This window comes from Lichenostomus cassidix, chromosome 7 (assembly GCF_008360975.1).
Source record: "Lichenostomus cassidix isolate B80296 chromosome 7, HeHo_3.0, whole genome shotgun sequence".
NCBI classification, from domain to species: Eukaryota; Metazoa; Chordata; class Aves; order Passeriformes; family Meliphagidae; genus Lichenostomus; species Lichenostomus cassidix.
The window spans coordinates 33,029,723-33,055,719 of NC_139488.1; the positions used below are offsets into that span (position 1 = coordinate 33,029,723).

A 25,997-nucleotide genomic window follows, 5' to 3' on the forward strand; every position below is an offset into this window, starting at 1 on the left:
TTGCACGTTCTCTAATTATTTTAGATATAGGACATTTGCTGGATTTTACTCCAGTTTCTTGTTTAAAACCAGCTACAGAGCCAAATTCTCTCAGCATCACTTACGACAGTCTCTTTCATCCTCTTCATCCCCACAGTCATCCTGCCCATTGCACCTCAGGTTTATTGGGATACACTTCTGGTTCTTCGTGCACTTGAACTGCCCTGACAGACACACGTGTGTGTCTGGAAACAAAAACGAAATAAAAATAACGAGATTAAAAAGACAAAATGGAAAGATTAGAAGTTAAAAAATGAAAAGATTTAAAACTTCAAAGGCATATGAAGGAAAATACAGTTTGTTGACAGTGTGAAACATGGCACTGAAAGCATTTTGGGCTGTTTCTGAAGCCCACAGAGCATACAATCACCTACCACAGTTCAGTTCGTCAGAATTGTCCCCACAGTCGTTCTCTCCATCACAGATAAAGGCTGGCAGAGCACAAAGCCCAGTTCCACACTGGAAACGTCCTGGCTGACATCTGAATTCAGCTGAGAAAAGACAAAACTGCTCATGAATACTACCAGAGGAATGGTTAAAGTCTCACTAGTGCTGTTCTTACCTCGTGGACTAATCAAAAATACTTACAAACTTTCAAATTTGCCTTTATAATTTCCATCTGAGTATATATTAGTGACTAAAATCCACACATACTATTGCAAAGCTAATTTCAAAATCTGATATCTTTAATTTCTGCAACTCTAGCTACAGTACTAATGACACAGAGTGAAACCCCCTGCAGGTTGAAGCTCAGTAAAAGCTCAACAGAGACCTGCAATTTAGGATCTAAACATTTGAACTCAAGTCTGCTTTTAAGAAACTCCCTATCCCAGTATAATTCTGTTTCCCAAGGCCTAACATTGTTCCTTCTCCAGCCACTACCATTAGAATCAATGAAAAATTATTTATCTTTATATTAACATTATACACAAACAGCCTAGCTTAAAATGGAATCTTAATGATCAGAATGCTTAGAATTATTACAAATATTAAAATTTACTTCAAAAGCCTCTGCAGCAAGAAAAAAAACCCCTAATAATAAAATTGCAAAAATAGGGGTGAGGGATTTCAATACAAAAAATAAAACTAACTGTTAATTAACTGGAAGATTGTAGAACACATAGTAGAGCATTTTCTATATAAGCTTAAGGGAAGAAGGCAAGAATCACAGGAAGGATATTGTTGTTGCTCAGAAAACTGCAGTAAATAATAATGTGTATCTAAACTTCTATAACTGCAGTGAAAAACAAGCAAATGAGATTAGAATCCCATATTTTTATTACATAGAAAAACAAACCACAAACTTGTCAGGATTTTGTATTTATGTAAAGAATTCCACAACCTCAGAACACAGCTTTAAAATTAAAATCTTTATCAAAAACATAACTGGGATGAAGTAAAGGTTTAAAAGATGAAACTCATGTATGATTTTCTAAAGCCTTTTAAAGACTCCAGGTAGAGTTCATGAAAACCTTTTACAGGATGACAAAAAACCCCCCCGAAAACCCAATTAACCCGTACCCTTTGTCAACCTGACCGAGACCAAGGAACACAAAACAGTGCTGCAAAGAAAATAATCCTCTTCCTAAAATTGACAGAGTGTTCTGTTAGGTTCAGAGCCTGCTGCTGAGGGCAGCCCAGCTGCAGGAGCACTTACGGCACTCCAGGGGCTCATCGGAGCCGTCGCCGCAGTCATCCACCGTGTCACACTTCCACCAGAACGGGATGCACTTGTCCGTCTTGCAGCGGAACTGCCACAGGGAGGCAAGCAGGGAGACATGCTTGGATATCAGCATTTATTCATTTATTTATTTACTTGTAAGCAGTATTTGGTATCAGCATTTATTAATTTTTTATTTATTTACTTATAGGCAGTAATAGCGCGGTTTATGAAAATCGGATTCGCCGCTTGAGGCATCGATCTGTTAATAATTTCTGGCTGTTAATTTTACAAAACTTGGATTTTTTTAATACTTTCTTCTCTTGGAGAAAAAGATTCTCTTGCACTGAGATTGCCACTGATAAAAGTCAGTGTAATTTCAAGGGCTGGGCTATGCTGGCTTACAATGCTGCAACATAAACTCATTGCATTTTGCAGCATTCTGTTTCATTGTTGGAGATCTTATTCAAAACAAGCACTTCAATTCTCAGTTTTTGTGAACTGCTGAAGCAGACAACATCCAGATAAACCCAAACACCCACAGCTACAGAAAAGGCCCTTAATGTGTGTTGTTGTGTATGGTACTGCTTATATTGTTTGAATTACACGGACAGACCAAATGTAAAGGCTTCCAGACTTTCAAAAGGATAAAACATCTGCAGAAAAGAAACACAAAAATCCTTTGTAAGATCCTGGCTGTTGCCTTTACTCTCTACACAGGTGGCTCTGTATCTTTGTTCTCACTGAAAGAGGAATGCAAACAAAACAAACAGTACCAATTTATGTAATTTTCTGGGGCTAAACCTAAAACCTGAGTACATTATGTGGCTCATGTTAGGGAGAAAAATCTGGGTAGATTATCAAACAGCTTTTAAGAAATGCTGGTTTTCCTGCCTGGTGTCTCTATGAACACAGAGAGGAAGGAAACCAAAAGGTTTACAAGGGCAAAACATTTCATTTTCTGTGACTGGGCAGCTTTTCTTTTTAATTTTTTTAACTCATTGATTATTCAATAAAGCTGTGCTTAAAAGCTATATTAAATTTGGTGCAGTAGCTCAGTTTTATCTTTTCTGACAAGAAAAATTAGGGTTTCAAAGGCATTTATGCAATGAACTTATAGCTGGAGCTACATCATTCTTGTAGCACCTTGAGGGACATTCTGTGTGACAGGCTGGGGTGAAGGGCAGCTGTTCTAACTATCAAACTGCCCCACACAGACCTGCAGCTCACAGGGGCTCAGCAGGAGGCTGCCAAATGCAGGAGACAAACCAACTCAGACAATTGTCATTCTCAGTCTTTTCTGCTTGCTCAGCTCACCAGAGGGACTTCAGGCTGTTAATATGGCATTATGAAGTTATTGCCAGCAAAGAGGTACTAAATCTTTAAATGTCATTATGAAATAGTGCCTCATGTTCTTGAGATTGTGGGGATGTTTCGTCTTCTCCAAAGAATTCTGAACTAGGCTAGAGTACAAGGGTTATGGACATGTGGGCTGATACAGGGAGTGAAAAGTACAGGAATGGGAAAGGATAGAAAGTATACAAAAAGGGTATAAAAGTACAATGAAAAAGGACATAAAAACCCATCAGGCATCACAGGCAGAGCAGTTAACCCAGCAGGCTGCCATACCTGGCTGGCGGTGCAGTTGGACAGACACGTCTTGTTGTCGGCGGCCAGGTAGAAGTTGGTGGGGCAGGCGCAGGAGTGCAGCTTGCCAGGGGCCAGCAGGCACAGGTGGCTGCAGCCACCGTTGTCCAGGCTGCACACGTGCTTGGACACTGTGGGCACAATGGGAGTGCATCAGAGCAGGTGACAGCAGAGCAAGTAACAGCAGAGCAGGTAACAGCAGAGCCTGTTAGCTCAGCACACCGCGGGGATCTGCTGCACAGAGGCAGAAAGGTGTTCCGTGTTCTGCCTTTACAATGGAATGTCCCCAATCAAAAACCCATGGAGGCAACCTCTTCCTTCTGCCTTTAAGCTAGTCTCTGTTGTATGCAAAAATGAATTATTGCTGTGGCTGTACGTTCAATAGTGAAAGAGTGAGAGAAAGAAAAAAACCTCTTTTTTTCTTTTTTTTTTCTTTTTTTTTTAATAGCGAGAGAAAAAATTAGCTTATCTAGGTCAATTGCCAAATTGCATTCAGTTACAATTCAAATACAGGGATATCAGCAGATAAGACAATCGTACCACTCACGTTCTCTGACATTCCCTCAGTCCAATAAGTCTCTAAACAGCAGTATTCTTCTGCACTATTAGCACTTTTCAAAGAATAAGGTGAAAAGTTTTCGTAACACACAGTTCCCCCTTTTAAAAAATGGTAACTTTTACTGTGATGCAACTGAACATTTCTGTACTTCCCATCAGCATCTGGGTTAATTTTTAAGCATACAAATTATCTCTCTACTGAACAAGTTTTGTTACATGTGTTTAATACCAGATTTTCTTAAAACATTAATCACGGGTTAATGTTTAAAAACGCTAATTTGAAAATTCCTACAATTTGAAACAAAACAGAAGTAATCATGGCAGACAAACGAGCATGCAGTACCTCAGCACCTGGCAGTGAGTTAAACACATCAAGGTGCTGCCTGGAAAGCAGAGAGAGGATAATTACCATCAGGCTGCCTGTAGGAATGGTACACCTGGATGTCTGTGATGGTGTGCCACGAGTTAATCAGGGAGAGCCTGTCTGAGCCCGAGGTTTTGTGGGCACGGCTGAGCGATTTGGTTTTGCCGTCTGTCCAGTAGATGTAGTCTTCAAACAACGTCAGTGCAATCACCCCTGAGATGTCTTGGTTAGGCACTGGAAGGAGAGGTGCTCAGGTTAATGTTCACCCTTGGGAAACTGCCAGCTGGAATATTCCCCACTGCATGGGCTGACAAGTGCTCTGGAATGTCCTGAGAGTAAATAATTATGGTGACAATACAGCAGGAGTAGAGGGTTCTTTATCACCAGTTACAGTAAAGGGGGATGGAGCATGAGCCCTGCTTGCTCAGAATCAGTCAGCTCAATCAGTGTTAAGGAAAAGAAAGAATTTCTGTTAACAAAAACCATCTCCAGATTTTAAACTCAAGACAGGTCTCACTTTAAAGTACTAAACAACAAACATAACTTTCCCTACTCTTTGCATAAGCAACACAAGTTTGCTTTTTTTACTGGAATAAAAGTTATTAGAAAACATCCAAAACGTAACATATACATCTCCCAATATGCTCTGTTTAATACCCTTTCATACAATTAATAGCATTTTATTTCATGAAAATATACTGAGAAGAGAGGCAGAAAAATAAAAAATAGTGGCATTAAAATAAACATTGCAGTAAGAGGGCTTATTGCTTATTCCTAACATCGCAACCACACAATATAAAAAAAAAACAAAACAATGATGATAGTCCATTGTCACAATATCACAAAATTATGAGCCAACATCATTTGAAAAGGGATGGAAGGACAAAAGGGAGAGAAAGTTTTGGAGCATTATTTATCTGCTCTCTACTCCTTAATCTTGAAGTATTTGTTCTTGGTAAACAGTAACTGAACTCCACTTTTTTTTTTTCTTTTAACATGAATAAACATAAATGTCACAGGAAAATATCTGACCACAATAATTAATTTGTAAACAATAATCTTTTGTTGCTGAATCACTAATTACTGAGAGAGCTGAAAAGGCAGAGCAGGGCAGCTGACTGTCACTTTTAACCAGCATATCCTGAACACCATTACCGTGTTTTCTGCATCTTTTCACCTGGAAAGTTCTGACAGAGTTGGCAAATCTCAAATTCCTGTAGGAACATTTCTTAGCTCACTGAGATCTGATGGCTGATACTAAGTATATGGAACAACAACGTAACAAATTCAATTTTCTATCCAATAGTCCTCCCAGGACTGAACTCCAGGGTAGGAGATGTTGCCTTCTGGTCAAGGAGACCTTGCTTCTTACACCTGGAATTATTGTCCCTCCTTACATCTCCATGCATCATATCTATCCCACTGAAACAACAATGTGATATCCTTTGAAAGAGCTTAATAGCATTTCCAAGAAATCAAAGTCCGAAGAAATCTCAATTTTGGCACTCATTACAGAGGCAACTTTGCCAGTTTCATACACAGTACAGCACAAGAAAAGCTCTTATAACTTCTGTGATCTGTAGAATACCATTGTGAAATATTTCCTATGAGAAACACAAACCAGGCTGAGAGGAGAAGCAGGATGGAACATCAGAAAGAGAAAATGCTGCCCTGGATGAAGCCCAGAAGCTTTCCATAAAAACAACTACTTTATTTTGCTTCAGTTCTGAAACAATATTGGCTCATATCAATTATGACCCTTGCTGCTACTTTTGCCATCAAATTAAAGATGTCAACTGTCCCCATCCTCTGGAGACAAAAAATGCCATATTTTATTTGCCTGTTTTCTCTTTTTCACATCAAAGGTAAGATTAAAATTAGAATAAAAGGGCATATAAAAGCCTTAATGTAGAGGATTTACATTGAAAAATTATTTTGATTTCATCATCTTTATTATTGCCCACCAATGAAAAACACACCTAGGAGTCACCCATATTTTGGCTATCCAGGAAGCAAACACCAAATCCTAAGCATAGATATATCAACAAATGCCAACTTTTTGTTCCTGTACAGGTTTGTGTGTTGCCATACAATTTATCCTGGTTTCAGTGAATTGGACATACATCAGAATCCAGCTGAAACTCTGTATTCATGAACTGAAGAAGATTGAAGAGATTCACATATACTGCCTGAATTGTCCCATCACACTGCATTAAGAGGGAAGCCAAGTAAGTGTGTGGCATAAATATTAAATATTACAGTTAGAACACTGCACATAAGAAAACTGGTCATTGACTCAAGTACAATTTTCTTTTTTTTTTTTTTTTCACAAAGCTGTAAGCACCAGGTTTAAAAGCTTAACTCTTTCAACCATCTTAAAAATAAACACCTTATCAGAAACAATGCAAGAAATCTTACACTTTCTCCTTTTTATCTTCTTTAAAAGAAGGATGACAAAATATATTTGTTTTTAGAAAACTTGGGTCCCCATTATTACCACTTACAGGTGTAAATTTGAAACTGTGAATGCTTTAAACACTCACAGATTCAGGCTGCAGCTTGCCATGTCACTATTTTTTTATTTCTGAGCAACTTTGTAATTTTAATGGGTTTCTTCATTAACTTTTTATTAGGTCATGATCAACACAAACTGGCAGCATTTAAAGCTGTAAAAGCTACATGTGTTGTGAAACCCAGAGAAAGTTATTAAAAAATCAATTAAGAAAGCAACGAATAGTGTAAATATGTGCAAATAAAAATCCACTTGAAGTAAAACACAGAAAATAAGTACAGCATCACTGGACAAATATTTCTTGTAACAATTCTATGCTGACCATAAAAATATAAAAAATATGAAATAAGAATTAATAATAATTACATAACAAAAAAAATAAACTTATAAAATTTCTTCTAAGCTGTCCATAAAACTCAATGTATTTTCTTGTAGAAGATACAGCTGTAAAGCCTGAGAGAAATTTCTAAAAGCAGGCATTCAATAGCAACCAGTTCTGACTTACTTTACAGTTTAAGGAATACTTCTATTGCAGCTGAATACAGTTTTTCTTTGGATTTTAGTATTTTATAAGCAAGGGAACATCAGAACTGCTGACATGTTCTAGGTTACAGAACCTGCAGTTCCCATCAGCTCTGAATGACCAAACAGAAATGAACAGAAAGCTGAGGTGATTTTAACATCTGATTTTCTGATGGAACAGTAAAATAGTCTCCCATGCTCTTTATTCTTTGCCTTTGAGGACATCAGTGTTTCAGGCTTTGCAAAACTTCAGGCAGTGAATATTTATTTTTCATAAATGTATGGAGTAGAAGAAACACTTCCTTCAGTCTCTCCTGTAACTTCAAAAAAGCTTTGGCTGATCTACCTCCTCACAAATGACACACAGGAGTGGAACATTGCAATATTAATTACCAACCCTACAGCAAACTGTGCAGTGAATCAGTTTGAAACAGGAAAGCAAGACTCCCTGCTCCCCTTTCTTTAGCAAGAACTGCAAAACCAATCCACTTTGTGCAAATTTAAGGTGAAGACAGGTTTGTCACAACTAAGCACCTCTGTGTCCTCAGCATCACCTATTTGAAAACATTTAATCAAGATGTCGACTTGGCAACCATCAGTGAGAAAGAAGTATGTTGTGTTAAAGATAAAAAATTGACTTTTGTGATTCCTTTCCCTACCACAGCCTCCTCCTACCAGAGATGGGCAAGTTCAGTGCAATTCTTCCTTTTCTGAAAGTCTTTCACTGCCACCTCTAAATCTCTAGTGGTGTTTCATTTGATCCATAAATCATGGATCCTCTTCCACTGAATGCTAATCCCAAACAGTGCTTGACCAAATAACAAGTAGATGAGAAAAAGGGTGAGAGAGAGGAGGTAGAGAAGAGAAGGAATGCACAGGCTTTTCACAAAGCTGCAGAAAATAGGAAGAAGAAACACAGGCAGGTAATAAAAGGGGAAAAAAAAAAGAGGAGGCTTGCAACAGCTCAGAAGTGGTGGGAAATAAAAGTTATTAGATACTTGAAGACAAATAAAAATGACAATATATAACATAATAAAGGGAGATAAAGTGCTGCATGAACTTAAGAGAAAAGCCACAGGAGGGAACATGATTATGTAGACACGAGAAACATGACAGACTTAAAATTTATATCTCTCTCTCTCCTACATTTTGTATGAATTTTGATCCAAGAATATAAATTCATAGGCTGTAAGTCATATTTGTGATACAAATGTTTATTTTTCTCTTTTGTGAACTCTGCTTCCCTTATATTTTCTGAGCACATTTACTTAAGCATAAAAAAAATGTTCATTTGATTTCAGGGATGAAAAATTCCATTTACGATTTCTTAGCTAGAAAACATTGCTTTTGGAGAATCCATAGAGAAGAAGGGAAGTCCAGCATCCCTTGACTCTTATTGCAACACAAGTATTTCCAGAAGTAAAAGCAAATACTGTAATATGAAAAATAATAAAAAAAGTCTTATTGCCAGGTGGTAAAATCAATGCACCAAGAAAAAGTGTCCTTAAAAAGAACAAATGTTGACTCCTAACAGAAAAAAACCCCAAAACCAAGCAAAATTAACAGTGCCCTATCATGTCTAGAAGATCACTTCCAAGATGGAGATGCATCCTTTCCCTTTCCAAAAACAAGGGACTGAAACCCTTGTGGCAAAATCTACAAGAACAGAAGGGGTGAAAGATTGCTGCCATGCTCTTCCCAAAAATTCCTTCACCCAGCTAGAGTGCCAGGGCTGGGAAGCAATTTCTAAAGGTAATTAATTGTTGTTAAGCAACAATTTAAATGACTTTCTACCTCCCCCTGGCATTAGAGCAGATTCTGTTTAAGAATTTTGGCACCCAAACCCAGAAAATTTACATTGGTGATCAAACCTGAAAAACCAGGCGACATTTGGAAATCCACAGTCTGAAACTTGATTTTCTGAACTGCAACAGAATGGAAATAAAAAGCCTACTGACATCTTGATCTAAATGGCACCAGTGGTAATCTCCTGGGAAGGATTAAAAACCATCCAAAGACAAACTGCATCGAGGAAGAACAAAACACTTAATAAGAAAATAGCAATTAAACCTCCAAAATGAAATCAACTTGGAAATTGCTGATCTTTTCTTCTGCAGCAATTATTGGCCTCCACTGTCCTCTTTCCATGGGAACTCCCTGGTAGCTTTTTCTGTCTCATTTTACATTCAACTCGAGGCCTCTCTCATACAGTCAATACTTTTTTATATCCTATACTACTTACTCCTGATGCTTGTTCCCTTTGATAAAGAATTTGAAGTGCTTAGTCCATAAAATTAATAATGAATAATGACAATAAGATTATCTCTACTAAGCTTGTGACAAAGTATGTAGTTTTGACAGATAAAATTAAATTTAAGTATATTTCATTAAAATATTATTTTTTAAAGATGAGACATTTTATAATCATTATTACTTTTATGAAATTGACACTTTGTTTAAAAACTTAAACCTGTCAAACTCAATGAACAGAAAAAAAAAATCATGGACTATATAGATTAGGTGCAGTAATTGTAGCTATTTTACACATTAAAAAAAAATCAATTAAACATACAGTTTTAGGATGCTATTACTCATATCTTAAATAACAACATGTGCATGCATAAATACTTCTTTCTGCAAAATTAATATATGCATCACACATCCACATTGGGTAAAGAATGGAAGATACAAGTCCTAGCATTAATGGGTGGGATATTTTGCCAGTATAAAAATGTAATGAAACAGTGAAAACTAAGAATATTTCAGTACAATAAACTCACACAAAACTTGTTATACATCCCTGAACTGCTATCACTAAAGAAGCAGGAAATTTAAACTTAAATTGAAACATCTTAAGGCACTAATGTATTTGAGATATTAAAGCTGACTATTAGATATAACAACACCGTGAGAAGAGATGCATGGATTTTCCAAAATCTGCCTATAAATTCAGTTGATTAAAACTAGGAATGAAATATTTTATTGTCCCACTTTAAAATGCTTTATTACTTTTTAAAGTCACTTTGAGCAGTTGTTTATATGCCAGTTACTCCACGGCAGTACAGAGAAGTAATGATATTATTCTCAAATATATACAAGTCACTACTTGAGTAGAACAACTTATAGTGGGATAGTGAGTTTCAAAGGGTTTTTTAATTATTTTTCAGATTTACAGAGCCTCTCTACCTGCCTACCAAGCCCTCACCTTGGAGTCATGTCTAGCTGCTGGTTGCAATATTCATTTCCATGACCCCCAAGCTATTCCTTCCTTTATCTTTCCCTCTCCTGCCATCATCCAACTGTGAGGACATAAACTCCTGAGCCCCTTTGGTTTATCTCATTTATCTTCTACTGCAGCCATGGGAGCTGTTCAACACTGCAACTTTCTTCATCAGAATCCTCTCATTTTCCTTTGTGTTGATACCAACAGGGGAAAACAGAGTATCTGTGGTTTATGTTCTCTGTTGTGATTGCTCTGTGACAGGAACAACTGCAGGGAAGGTAATGTCCATCCCTTAAAATCTGTGATGGCACATGTCCAGCTCAGGTGGAAATTTAAAGTGAGAGTCCACTAAGTTTTTAATAAGCATGTAGAAAAACTATTTTCAGAAGTTTATTATTTAATTGAATTGAAGCATATTGTCAAAAATACAGAAACCAACCTGCTGGCAATCTTCATAAACTGGGCTCCATAAATTGGAGAACCTATGTTCTATGGAACCTTAGAGTAATGTAACTGTGGGAATTGCCTTTAATATAGGTGAATCAGAGTAATTTTTCCTAAATAGTATCCTTTAAAATCTCAGAGAAGTTTCTGTACTCCCTAAACTGGACTATCAGATGTCCCTCTAATAATTTCATTACATTGAAATCTTCAAAGTGAAATGGGGGAATGGTGGCACCTCTGGGTTTGAAGAGCTCTGAAGGATGGGAAAACCTGCATGAAGCAACCAGATAACCAGGGAATTGTGCAGCTTGCATCTCCCCTGGGCACTGGGAACCAAAAGCAGCTAAGTCTGACAAATTCTTACATTTTTTATTTTTAATTTTTTTTTAAAGCTCACTTAAGTAAACCAGCTTAGTGCTTAGCCAGATCAGTGCTTCAGTGCTTGCTCAATCATTTACAGGGTGTAACATTTGTGAATGCTGCAGTGCTGAACTGGCTAAGCTCTAAAGACAGTTTACATAACCAAGCATTAAACTTCAAATAGCTAAGCAAGGACATCACTGCCCCCAGTGTCAAGAGGAGCTCCCAAGGACTCTGAGATTTCTGGCCTAGTTAGCATGTTTTCAAAATTCTTACTAGGACTCTCCTGGCAATTATAAAAGCCCATTATAAAAGCCTCTATTGAAATGGAGAGGAGCTTTTGCAAGAGAAAAGCACCAGATCTTCTCTTCTCCTGAAAAACCTTTACGGCTTGTAAGAAAGGAAAAAACAACCTACAAACTTGTTGATGGAAGTGTTAACACTAAGATCTAAATACATGTAAACTCCCACTGCATCTAATAACCATTCCTTGATTCAACAGACAGCATGTCAGTAATTACCCTAAGATTGTTCTGTTTATCCTAAAGTCTCTGATGAGGAGCACAGAGCACTGCACTCTGTCTCAAACCATAACATCCCTTAATGATAGGAAATCCACTCATTCTGAGAAGTTACTTATTTGCTGGATCTTGTGAAATCTCAGTGGCATTTTCTGATACATTTTGTATCAGATAATTAAAGATAAAAAAAATTATTTTTATCAAAAAACTCACAGCAAGCTAGCCTTATTCTCAGAGGTCACAGACACAGGTGAGAAAATGCTTAGTTTGCCATAACCAGCACTTCAGATTGCATCACTCACAGCATTCCCATTCAGGCTTTTCTCTCTGCTCCATGAGTATGTAATTTGTGGTCACCATGTCTGTGCCTTTATCCTTCCCCATTTAAAAACACAAAATATAAGAGCAAACTCAACCATCTCCCCTCAGTTAACTTTGACAACACAAAATGTCCAAAATGACAAAGGAAAAGAGACCATGAAATCCCTGTGAAAAACATGCCTTCGAGGAACACACTTATCACAAGATATAAAACCTAATCTTTCTCATTTAAGTGCTTATCAACAGGGATTACAGATATCAGAAAGCCAGAGGGGATCACAATTCCAAACACTGAGCTTCCTTGAATTTCCCATGTTAAAATAATTATTTTACAATGGCTAAATTTCATCTTCCAAAATATTTCTAGTCTTGTGCTGAACTATGAAGAAATTAAAATTTTATTTGGTTGGTTGTTCCAGGAGAAAGTGAGAAGGCAAGGAAAATACTCTAACTGAAGCTTTTACATGTGAGCTTTTGCAAAACACTCAAAGCTCCCCTTGGAGCACCCATGGGAGTATTTCATCTGTTCCAGTCACCAAGAATGCTACCAATTATTTGTTAAATCCACAGAGACTTTTCTAACACTTGATTTTGATTTGAAAATGATGTTTTGAGTGAAACTCCTGACAACAGAAGGTGTCAAACAGCATTAGGTGTGGGCAGGAAGGAGAGGATCCAGAGAAGAGCCACAGAGATGATACAAGGCCTGGGAAGCTCCTGTGTGAGGAAAGGCTGAGAGAACTGGGTTTTTTCACTCCTGAGGAAAGAAGGCTGAGGGGAGACCTCACCATCACCTTCCAGCTTTTAAAGGAGGGCTGGAAAGAAGAGGAGACTCCCCTTTCACATGGAAAAGGTGAGGGGTAATGGAATCAAGTTACTCCTGGTAAGATTACAGCTGAAGACAAGAGGAAAACTTTTCACAATGAGAAGAATCAGCCATTGGAATAATATCCCCAGGGAAATGGTGGATTGGACACCTCTAAGCTGCAAATGGATAGAGTTCTGGGTCATCTAGACCCTGCTTTAGTTGGAAAGGTTGGACTAGGTGATCCATGAGGTCTCTTCCAGTCTCGTCCTCTATGATGTTTAGCTAAGGAGAAATTCTTGCTTTCACATCATCTCAATACCTCAGGATCTTTCTCCCAAAGCTCTTTTCTTATGGCTTGAATATTTACACACCATCTGGACTTGAGAGAGACACATCCTCAGAAGCAGCATGACAGCAGCTTTACACCAAGCCACTGCTGCTTTTGGAGCTTGCATCAGATACTTTGCTGGTATCAAATTTGGATAAATTTGCTGTGGCATTGTGACAAATTTCTTTCTTCTCCAGGATTATGTATCCTCAGGGGAAGACATTAACTCTGTGAATAGTTACTCAGCAGTTGAAGCTGATTTGATCCAATTGTGCAGGAGAACCCCACAGGCTGGAGACCAAGGGAATGGGCATGGAAGATGTTATGACTGGAATTTTGCAGATATCTCGTGAGTTTAGAGACAAGAGGACATTTTCTGGGAAAGAAAAATTCTGACACTCTCAGGCTGAAAGAGAAGACTGTGAAAGGTTTGACCAATGCAGTCAGTTTAGGGCTAAGAGAGGCACACTGGCTATTTAATTCTTTCCTTTGAATGATCCAGAAAGATGAGTAAGAGGACAATTTAATGAGAATGAAAATAACAGGATAGCAGCACGGGGAATGACATCAAGAGGAGTGGGGAGCTTTGTTCCATCTGTCAGAAGAACAGACTGCCAGCACGAATCCAGCTGGGGGGATGTCTGAGCGAGTGCTGCTGAGGTGAGCAGGTTAGGACTGACCAGTGTTCATCCCAAAAAACCATGGAACTTGGTTCTGGGATTAATGGGAATGTTTACAGCTCTCATTGCTACTGCTACAGTGTCTCCAATCTACCATCTCAAATAACTACCATTGAATAATTCATGATGTATTTATAACTTACAAGTCATGAATATAAGAGCTAGAAAACTTGTTGTTTTGCTTTTCTTTTTTTTTTTTTTTTCCCACAGCAAAGTTTCGATCTGAAAATAAAGTAGTTATTTAATGAACTGTGGTTTGGAGAAAACCTGGAGGCACCCAGTATGAGACAAAAGCCAAAAAAACCCCAAATCCATGAAGTTTTACCAGCATAGAAGCCATTCTGAGGTTTGGGTAAAGCTTGTGGAAGGAGGTCAGGTAACAATTTCATCTCAAATAAAACCCCAACAAAAACTCAGCAGACTGATACTCTTTCATATATTTGAATTAAAATGAAAGATCTTTAATTATAAGATTTGGAATATGAGAACTATTCATCATAGTGTAGAACTTTTTTTTTTTTTTTTAAATGCTTTATAGATAAATGACACAAGCTTTTTAATTACCTGTCAGGTGAGAAGCAAAACACAGGGATAAAGATTAGTTCATTACAGAAGTATTTCAGAAGTTATTATTTCAGCCATCTACCAGGAAAGCCCCAAATTACATTTGCAATACTGCTCTCATGCTAAGCAGATTAATGGACATTTCCAGCCTTTCTGAGGTGGGAGAAAAGCTGCTTTCAGCCCTGTTCTGACTCATGGCACACAGGATATATCCTTCCTACTTTTAACACCAAGTTTCACTCACTTTGGAACTTAATAAAGAACATGTCCATATATGCCTTTTACAAAATTGACAGGGTTGCCTCACATTGCTTAGTCTGTTTCAAGAGTTTCTGTTTCCACTTGACATTTTTTTCCACAAACACACCACTGCATATTTAAAAACTATTCATATCCATAACAGAGAAGAAAAATTAAAAGCAGCTTTTATAATACTGATAAAAGGAAAACATCACAAGAAAGGTTGCACAAATGTTTTAAAGGACAGTTTTTACATAATTACATGACACGGAAAGCACCTTTGATTTAAAAATGGTGAAAAAGAAAAACAAACTCAACAAAAAGTTGACCAACCTTTATGTCTGTGAGACCCATCCATGTCAGAGAACTCAATATGATTCTCATCAGCCCAGTACAGTCTGTGGTTGACATAGTCTATGGTAAGAGCCATAGGTCTGGAGATCTGTGTTTCTATAACCACAGTTTGCTTGGATCCATCCATCCCAACACGGCCAATGTGAGGAAACTCACAGCAATCAATCCAGTACAAGTATCTGGGAGACAAAACACAGCAGCTGAATTATATCAGTAATAGTTGGCCAGAGAAGCTGTGGCTGCTCCATCCCTGCAAGTGTCCAAGGCAAGTTGGACAGGGCTTGGAGTAGCCTTGTTCTAGTAAATGACATTCCTGCTCATGTTTGGTATCAAACTGGGTGATCTTTAAGGTTCCTTCCAACCCAAATCATTCTATGATTCAATGATTTATTTATTTAGTTGCTATCAAGAATAAATCAGAATAATTACTCTACAATGTTTCCACCTTCCAGACAAATCTTTGCATTTTTCAAGACCTGTCTGTAAATAAGTAATGTGCTGAATGTAAAGGGTTTGGAGTCCTCATGCTACTTGTGATTTTATTAAATTAATTATGGTCTAGTAAAAAGTGCATTTAAATTGCTTAGTTTTGATACCTTACAATTTGCAGTATTTTGAAAAAATTTTAAAAAAAACTGGACTCTGTGAATCTCACATCCTGAATAAATGGCATCACTACTAAATTTACCAGAAATATGGTATTACATCTACTTTTTTTTAAACACATATTACAAAACCTTATTTGCTGTTAACAACCACGATAATGCAAATTGAATTGCTTCAAGAAGTACAAGTTCCAAAACATTAGAACAGTTCCTCAAAAACAGAGTTTAAAAATGGGTGAAGAGCTGAGAAAGACTGTTGGAAAGCTGAGCAGCAATTTCTCCCTCAATATGCTATTTAACCACAACACAGAGCACAACACAGCAGCAGAGAAAGGGAACTTTCTCCACTGACTCCAACAGAAAACGTTTTCTTGGGAAACAAACTGCATGGAATCAGCAGTAGAATTCATTAAGCATTTCTCATCCATGAGAAATAAGCTAAAATACAAGTAATACCACTTGAAATTATAACACAGCATTTAAAATTCTGAAATTCAAATTTTGAAACACTGAAATTTTTTATTTCCAGGAACTTTATATACTAAAACAAATTTTAAAAATACATATGTTTATTAAAAAAATAAACAAAACACCAACCAAACAAAAGAAGAACCCAACCCCCCAAAAACCAACCACAAAACAACCCAAAAAAACTGCAGAACCTTGGAAAGCTGTCTCTACCCACTGAGCAGGAGCCCAGTAAGTTTATTACATATATTATATCTAAGCCTTCCTGAAAGACTGGGACTCTGTACTAACTTTTAGGGTGATTTTTGTATGCTCAGGGATGTCCAGGCAACCAAAGAGAGACCCCATGTATTGGTACCCTGAAGACATTTTACAACGGTCTTCATCATCCCTCCTAAATTTTATGAGGAAGAAAGGGTACAGGTAAAAGAAAATTAAATTCCCATTCCAAAAAGTGGTAGAAAATGGCTTTTATCTAAAAAATAGTTAACTAGATAGATTACATTTCTATACAATGGAATATACTGCTTTCCTTTGTTTAGGAAGAGTCCAGACCAACTTAATGATTTTCTCCTATCACTGAATATTAAATTAAAAAAGACAACAACAACAACAAAAAAAAAACCCAAAGTAGTTTTCCTATCTATTTTCTAAATAAAAAACATTTTAATATCAAATTAGGATTAAATAGGAATTACTGAAAATTGGCTGCTTCATACCCAGCTTGAGGATCTAAGGCCAGATCTCTGGGAAACTTCACTCTCTTGCTCACAAGGACAGTTGGGTACAAACCATTGAGTTTAGACACCTCAATAATTCTCTTTTCAGTATCAGACCAATAGAGATTCTTCCCAATCCAATCGACAGCCAGGGCATTGGGAACAGCTGTATTGTGGATTACCTGGAAAAGCAAAAATTACATAAATTATTCATCCAAATACTGGGAAAAAGGAACAACAATTCCAGAGGTACTGATACCACGATGTTGAGAGGCTGGATTTTGATACAATGACTAAAACATGTGAAAAATGGGTATTATTCACTGCTAAACACTGAGGTTTCTCAGATAATGACACTTCTTAAGTAGCTCTGATACTTTTCTCCTAGTAAGGGAGAATGGAGAATACCATGATATTGTAAATAGCAAATTCCCAACTCCTCTGCATTATGCACAAACTTTTAAAAACTTCCAATATTTCATTTTTCATCTTAAGTTTCTACTTTTCTCTTAATGTAAAAATAACAAAAAAAAAAAATCACACCAAACCAACCTTTTTCTCCTTTGCTATTCTATATTTTGTCTGACAGAACAGAGTGGAGATGATGTTTCTCTCCCCACAGCGTGCCCTTGAACACATCTGCTTCTCAGCTCCCCATTTCTCTCCCCAGTCCCCATCAGCATATCCTTCATTTTAATGTCACAGTAGTGCCATATGTCATCGTGACAGAGAGCCCATAAGAGCACTCAAAGAGTTATAGACCAAAATTCCTGGCTGGAAAGTAGATACTGTGCTCTTATTTCCAACATTCACATGGCAGAAGAAAGAGGAACTCCCCGAGAATTAGTTAAATTTCAAAAGGACTGCATTGCTCAGAGACAGAAGCAATTTAGTCACCTACTGATAGCCTACACACTACTGACAGGGATGTGTTATTCCCAGGGTTTTGGATGATTTGGATAATTCTGGAACTTGAACAAATTCCTCTAGAAAGAAGTGATTGCAAACCTCATCATGATTGCATGACTCAGTCTTGCTTGTCTGGGAGTACTTCACGCCAAGTGTTCAGTAATATTTGAATATTCACAATCACTGGAGTCCAATTTCTTCTAGGCTTGAAAATGCTCTTCCTGAGAAGGTCTATCCTGACCTATTCTATTCTTGATTAAATCCTGATTAGGTCTCTGCAACTAGAACGTCAGAAAAATCCCACAATACCTGAAAATTTATGAGATTTCTTAAGGACTAATAATGGGTTTATTACTGTGGTGTAGATTCTAATTTATTGTCATCTTCATCACCAGCAGCATGTGCGACAGAGTATAAACTTCACGTGTATTATGTATAACTGAATGTGCTAGTTCTAAATTTATTTACCATCTGAAGATACAGAAAAGCCTTTAAGATAAGAAGGGATATGGTGAGACACCTTAAATCAATTTTAGAGTTATGAATATGTAAAAGCACCTTCTCAGGTTGTTATGTAATTTATCACCTTATAAAATCTTTTCAAAAAGTTAAATTCAGGCACACACTGTTTTTCTAATGGCAATCAGATGCTTTATTTTCTAACAACACCTTCACACTAACACTTCTACCAGTTTATAAATGTGTCATTGCAGCAACTGCTGCACTGTGACAAGGGACATTTCATGTAGGAATGGATAACTCTGAAAATTCAGAGAGTGGCTTAGTTGTCTAAATACTACACTACAGCATAAACCAAAATAATTAGTCTTTCTTTCTGCTGATTTTTCCTTTGGAGAGTCACTTCAACTATTCCAGTCACTGAGATCACCAGGGTGGCACTCAGTGTGCCACAGCCCAGCTTTCCACAGCAGTTCCCACTAATATCTGAGCCTAAACACTACATAAAACACTGTGGGAATGCCTGAGCACATCCATGTGAAAAAGCTGTCATTTTAATTCTATAAATATCTCCTCCATGATCACATGCAGAAGAAAAATGAGATGCCACCAGGCTTCCCAGGGCAAGAAAGGCAGGGCTGGTGTGCTGAAGAAATGGCATTTCCTGCAAGGGGAATCCGAGGTAATAAATCAAATAACATCACTTACACTAATTGTGGATCTATTTAGAGCAAAGGGTAACACAACAAGTGTGAAGATATTAAAGTAAGGAATTTATACTTCAAGGGAAAAGCCTGTTAACTGCAAAAACTCTCTCATGACAAAAAAACCATTAAAATACATAAACAGGTTTTCTCAATAACAAATAACATCAGTATTTAAATAATTAAGTTAATAATTATAATAATTTCATTGAAAATAATTTCATTTTTAATAATGTCAGTTATTAAATATGTCCTATGGCAACCTTATAATAAGTCAAAGAGACATAAAAATTTGGCACTGGATAAAAGGTTACTGACAGACTATTAGACAGCTACAATATATAATTCTTGCTCATTTTTTTCCACGTGTTTTTAGCTTTCAGAGGCCAAATCTGGGAACAGGTTTTAGAGAAAAAAACCAGGTTTTTGTATGAAAATTAAATGGACATATTAAAATAATTTTTGCTTTGAATATGGCACCCTATTTGAGCAAAATTTTCATCAACATGACAGTGGTGCAAATTGCAAATTATTAATGATGGAAAAACAAAATACCCTCTATGTCCTCATCCTAATTTTCTTCTATTGGCTGTTCAACTATATGAAACCTTTTCTTAAAAAAAACGAAATTATTAACGAATCAGTAGAAAGCCATAGGAGTTTTTTGTATTCTTCCACCTGGTTATTACAACATTTTTGACTGGGAAAAGTTCTTTGTTCTTCTTGAAATACTGAAGATTAGAAACAAAGAGTCTGAGTAATCCCCAGCCCTAATATCATACTGATTCATCCAGAAGGGACAGAAGCTGAGGAGGATGCTTTGGAAACTGTTTAAAGGCAATAAACATGATTCAAGGATTTAAGGATTTTGAATCCCACACTTGCCTGCCTTCTCTTTTTTTTCCCTTCCCAGGGACTCAGTTAGAACTTTTGAGTGCATGCTGGGTTTTAGTTTTACCCCAATGGGACCAGAGTGACCCAAGTTGCTTATCCACTTTTATTTTTATTAAGAACAATTATTTTGGTGTGAAGGATGCAAAAAGGGTTCACTAAAGCCAGTGAGTTTCCAACCCTAATTTATAAAGACCAAAGCTGAGGATGTGTCAGTCCATGCACATAGCTGGGAATGAAAACCACAAATCTTTTCTCTCTGCATATTTATTGGTGTGCAATGAGGGAATAAAATTCACAGGCAATGTTTCTGCTCATTTAACTCCACGTTTCAGAAGGTCAGACATAATGGAATAAACAAAGAATTCCTTACTGCTTATCACCAGCTCTGGAAAAATGTTCACATAAGTCAACAAATGTGCTTAATAGTGGATTTGTGAACTTAATCCACTACAGAGGCAGAACAGACAGGCTGTGCAGAAAAGGGAGTGCACTTTTACCCTTCACAGCAAAGATATTGAGTTATTTTAGTTATCAGTGTAGTGGAGGTGATACAAAAAAACCCTGAAGATCAAAGGAAATTTTAGAGGAAGAAATAAGACATCAACATTTACACAGCTTACACCTAATTATAGCTCTTTTTTTCTCTGGCATCCTGTAAACCACATGGAATTGCCAATGCAGCAAACTGTGAGGTAAGTCATAAGGAATTTAGCTCCTAAATCCAGTTCTCCTAGTCCCTGCCTTCACTTCAATAACATACAAATGCAACTGAATTTTACTGGGGCTTGCTAGCCCATGCTGTGTTTCTATTCATACACCAAAGCCTCACAATCTGGGTTAAAAATATGAAGGAGCATTTCCCAAAACACTCAAAAACTTTATTTCTAGTGGTGACATTATTAATCCCCAATTACCTTGATGTCACTTCCATTTAAAGACATTCTGTTGATGCGACTGCCATTTGGTCTGCTGGAATCAATCCAATAAATGAACTCCTCTCTGTAGTCAAAGTCTATTGCAATCACATTGTTCAGCCCCTAAAAACAGGAAGAAAAAAGAAAAAAAAAAAAAGAGTCCATTCATTCAAATGTTTGCATACAAACTGCTGGAGAGCATTCAAAATGCAAAACACATTTAATATTCATAATGCCTTGTTTTACTGTCTGTATGTTTCTGAAGCACTTCCCTCTCTTTTGCACACATTACTTGTAAACAGTCAGAATGAGATAAAGATTGAAACAGAAATAAATAGGGTGACAAATTAACTGTCTCACTTCTAAAATGCAGATGATGTATGAAACTAAGTGAGGCTCCAGTGTTTTTCTATACTCTTATTTAAATGAACTTTGGCAGTAAACACGTTTAACTCTTGCTCACTTTCACTGTTGATTACTACCTTTGGCACACTAGACAGGAGAACCAGAAATAGTATATTTATGATATTTCAATAATTTTTAAAATTTCCTTAGTAAATAAAATTAATCAGGAATTCAAAATGGTTAGTGTGCAAAAAGGCATTAATATTAATTTCTGAATAAGGAGGTTTTGACTTCTTAGATGCTACATTATATATATATATCTATGTATATATATATTTATGTGTATATATATATATTTTTAATTTATATTTACATGTGTGTGAATACCTGAAGAGATAGTAGATACAAAAGGTGTGAAAGCTAAAAATCCAACAGGCATCTGGGAGCCTCCTAAGGCTCCAATTACAAAGCCAATCCATTTTAAGAGAGAGTGGTGATTATATCTGAGGTATTCCAACAGGTTGGGAGGAGCAGACATACAATGAGGGCTTTTCATCCCAAAAGGCAGATAAAGGAGAGGATTGCATTCACATGATGCCTTTATTTCCTTATCTGCCCCATAACCTGCTGGGCATCCTGATTTGTAGTGAAATCCCAGTGATTGTTAATATGCCAGGCTGTGGTTATCAATGAAATATGGAGCAGCAGTGGGAGAAGGGAAGGATGTGGTTTGCAGTCCTTCCACAAAGGCAAGGTCAGTTCATCAATTCCCTTATCAGCCCAATGACATTCTGCTCTCAGGCAGATCAGCAACCTCCCTGGTTAGGGTAATTCCCTGCTGCAAAGGGTGTGCTGGACCTGCCAGCTGGGAAATAAACAACTAAGAACAACAATATTTAATTGTACAGGAACTGATACTTGGCTTATCTGCCATCTACTGCTGTATAATTACTGTAAAGCTAGCTTTTGATCAGCATGTAGAGGCAAAGAGTAGTTAGGCTGCACAAATGGTCATTAAAGGAAGCCTGAAACAATTCTGTATAGGAGGATCCCTCTCATTTTTCAAAAATATTATATACATGCACACACTTTTCACAAAGCCAACTGCAGCTCTGTCAGTCATATCTGGGCTGTAAATTAATTTTTCTGTCTCTTTTTCTCCTATTAGTATAATTCCATCTACAGAGAAACTCCCAGTCCATTCTTAACCAAGGAGACAACATGCAAATGAATACAAAGAACTATTTAATACAACTTTGTAACATTCTATAAATCAAAGTCAACAATTTTTAAAAACATATTCCACAACACTGCAAAAGTTTCCTAAGGATCTCAACCAATAAAGAGAATTGACTGCCTGCACATCTTTGGTTTCAAGTGTTTTATTTTGGGTCAGCTTAATTTCAGTATTTATGAGAACATCAACTGCAGGTCAAATATTTCTGTACCTCTGTAACAGAGTTTTCTGTCCAGATTTCATCTTTATTATATATACATATATATATATCTATATTATATATATAGAACTATATCTAATACAGATATATATGTAGCTATATAGCTATATATATATACACACAAAGAGATATATAATCTATACATATATATATATATATATTAAGTCCTCCTAGTATAATTCTTTGTAATTTCATACATAATCTGCTTTTTAGAAGGAATAGGAAGATTTCAAAAGTATCAGCTGCCTTAGTCTCTCATCTTAACCCTGTGGGTTTGTTTCTCTTACACACAGCACACAATATATCCTTAGCTGTGATTTGTGTTCCCTTGGTGCCCCACTTTAAAAAAAAAAAACAGATAAAAATCACAAAAAATGAGGAGGAAGATTATCTACTCTGCCTATTGAAACCTTAAGGATTTTGATGACTAGGAGTGAAGGAAATGGAAAGCAAAGATACATGAGACACAATTCAAACAGTTGTACTGTTTTATGTGTATTTGGAAGAAAAAAAAAGAAAAAGAAAATAGAATAAAAAGCTGGCACATAACTCAGAGAAGACTGAATGAGCTCCTACTTTCAGCTCCTTTATTCTGAGTTTACATGAACAACTGTTAGAATGGCAATCACAGCTCAAATACACAGAGAGAAGGGTGGGTTTGCTCCTCTGCCAGAGCCACTCTGGTGTTTGCCATCACCTGGGAATGTCCAGGAGAGCCAAATCCATCAGGACACTGCCAGGACACAAGGATGTCCTTGCAAGGGAGATAACCCCCTGATCTGCTCCCTCTTTGGCTTTCAAATCAAACAGTGCCTTTGCAGGAGCAAAGACCAGCAGGTTCAATAGCAGAGGTGTTTATCAGACTGGTGAATTAATGGGATGTGGAAAAACACATATTTTGTTCCATGGCTGGAGCTGCAGGGTATCTAACACTCCAAAGAGGAGCCCATGGAATTCAGCACTGATGAAGCTCTGACAGTCTGTCAGCACCAGCCATGAAAATATCCTGTTCTCCCCTCTCTTCCCAGGTTTCTGTGAAAAAGTACACCAGGGAGAGAGGAGACAGGCAGGGAGATGTAAATGAGAGGAAGTCAGAAGGATTTCAGGACAACAGACAGACTTTCCTAATGCTTGCTAAGCTCAAATAAAGTCAATGTTTCATCCAATGGTTAATTTCATAATTATTGTTTGAAGACCTGAGCACCTCTCTTGTGACACGAAGGTGCACAGCCTTGGGACACAAGAGGTTACAAAATTATATTGATGTGCAATAAATAATTTCCTGTCTTACAATCCATTAGAATCAAGTAAATTTATATTTTTATTAAAATAGATTTTGGAAATCTAATCTGTGGTAAGTAACTACACTTAGGTGAAGCATAGAAGGAGAGCAGACACTGCTAAAAATGGCAGCTCTGTATTTACTGGGTGACTTTCTATTTTTGCAGTTTTTCACTTTTTTCCTCTGTTATAATAATTTAGAGTAATTACTTTAAAAATTAGATTTACACAAGGATAAAAGTACATCTTTTGTAATACAGTAAATATTGGGATTGTCTGTCTGAAAATAGATTTAGAGTATGACAGTAAATAGACCAAATAATACATGGCCAAATAGGTGAGGTTTTTTGGTTTGGTTTTTTAACTGAAATAGACAAATTGCACAAAACATATTGTGATGGAAGAGGATCACAAATAACACAATTTTTTAGTACATCAGAATGACTGACGAAACAACTGCCTGAGCTTTAATCATGTCAAATCCAGACCAAATAGTCAATTTATAATATTGCAATAACTCTGAAGGTACTGCAGTTGCTCTGTGGTGCACACAACGCCAATTGTAGGATGATGTTTCTGTCAGTTGCAAACTTTAGGAAAAAATAAAAAGAATTGAGTTAAACTTAGAGCATGGTACTATGGTTATACCTGTTTCAACAAAGTGTAGTTGGATCCATCAGTGCTAATTTTTCTTATTTCATGATGATCAGCCAGAATTAAGAAAGGTTCCTCATCTAAACCCCGGGAGAAAGAATATATTAGACTAGCTTTTACGTTAATTTATGGAAAATCAGGAATACAATGCTGAAATACACATGGTTTGAAAAATAAATGTTACATGCTCTGATCAATGTTATGGATGAAAGAAATATTTAAAACATTCAAATGCTCCAAGAAAGATCGATGGTGCAGTATATAAATGAACAAAGCAATCAATTAGTATATCTTTCAATGCAATTTCATTTTGCCTTTGTAATATGGGAACCATACTGTATTTTATCCTAATTAATATCAGAGATTAAATGGGAAATATATTTAATTCCATAGGTTTTAATGTCAACATTTCCTTTCAAATTAACACTGACTATTAACTGTTAAGGTTGCAAACTGAGCATGTTTTGACCATTGCTTTTTGAGATTTCATCACTCTGTACAGCAAGAAAGAAACAGCTATTCAGAAAAACCTTGATTCTCTGATTCTGAACTGAAAGCAGGTTTGACTTTCTTTAACCCTGGTCTTCTAGTTTATAAAAAACATTTACCTTCAGATAGTCATTCATGACACTACTGAAATATCTCTGACAGTGACATACATAATAGTAATTTTTTTAAAAGCTGCTTTATTTTAGCTCTGTTAAGAGTGACCTCAACTAAAATTAAAAAAAAAAATTACCAAGGATAATTAAAAATGTGTTAAAGGCTTTGTATCTACTGCTCATGCACTCTATCATGTAATGTGTTGTCCAGCCCACTCTGTTCTTATACGGAATTTGCATTTTTTGTTCAACTCTTCAGATGTTTTTCAGTTCAAAAATTACTTGAGGCATCATCCTCAGCCCTGACTTGCAGCCTGTGGAGAGTGGCTGCAATGCTCTGCTCTCTTCTAAAGGCCTCGAGGCAAATTATGCAAAAAAATCAGCATTTAGGCCAAACGTCCCTATGCTGGCAGCAGAGCTCTCCCTGTCACAGCAGCACAGCCTAGCCATGGTCACTTGTGAAGTTGGATGGATTACACTCCAAAAACCAGCTCTGCTGTGCTCCAGCTTCCCTCCTCCTCCTCTTCCTCTAGTGCAGCTTCTGGAAGAAGTGATGAACTAAGCAGAACTAAGTGATATATTTTAACTTTCCTGATACTTTTTCCAATAAAGTTACAAATTCAAACTTTCAAAAACCACTGCATCTATTTACTACAAATGAGCTGAGGACAATACATACTAAAAATATAATTTATTACATTCAGACCCAATCACATTTTTTCTATTTTTTATTGAAGAAATAGCAGATTCAAAATAATTCTGTTTTTCTCTAGCATAGAAAGGTAACGCAGCCCTTGGGGCTAAGGCTTTTTTTTCACATATGGATACAGCTGTGGATTAT

General features: G+C 36.8%; 1 protein-coding gene across 1 annotated transcript in view; it reads right to left on the bottom strand.

Moving 5' to 3' along the window:
* LRP1B (LDL receptor related protein 1B) overlaps positions 1-25,997 on the bottom strand; it is a 613,981-nt gene that overhangs the window by 74,026 nt on the left and 513,958 nt on the right. The window contains exons 57-65 of the mRNA XM_085067137.1: positions 24,549-24,634; positions 20,818-20,940; positions 16,938-17,119; positions 15,125-15,324; positions 4,314-4,502; positions 3,329-3,477; positions 1,697-1,790; positions 414-530; positions 105-224 (exon numbers count right to left, since the gene is read on the bottom strand). Coding sequence (XP_084923263.1) covers positions 105-224; positions 414-530; positions 1,697-1,790; positions 3,329-3,477; positions 4,314-4,502; positions 15,125-15,324; positions 16,938-17,119; positions 20,818-20,940; positions 24,549-24,634 — 1,260 coding nt within the window. The remainder of the gene's footprint in view (positions 1-104; positions 225-413; positions 531-1,696; positions 1,791-3,328; positions 3,478-4,313; positions 4,503-15,124; positions 15,325-16,937; positions 17,120-20,817; positions 20,941-24,548; positions 24,635-25,997) is intronic.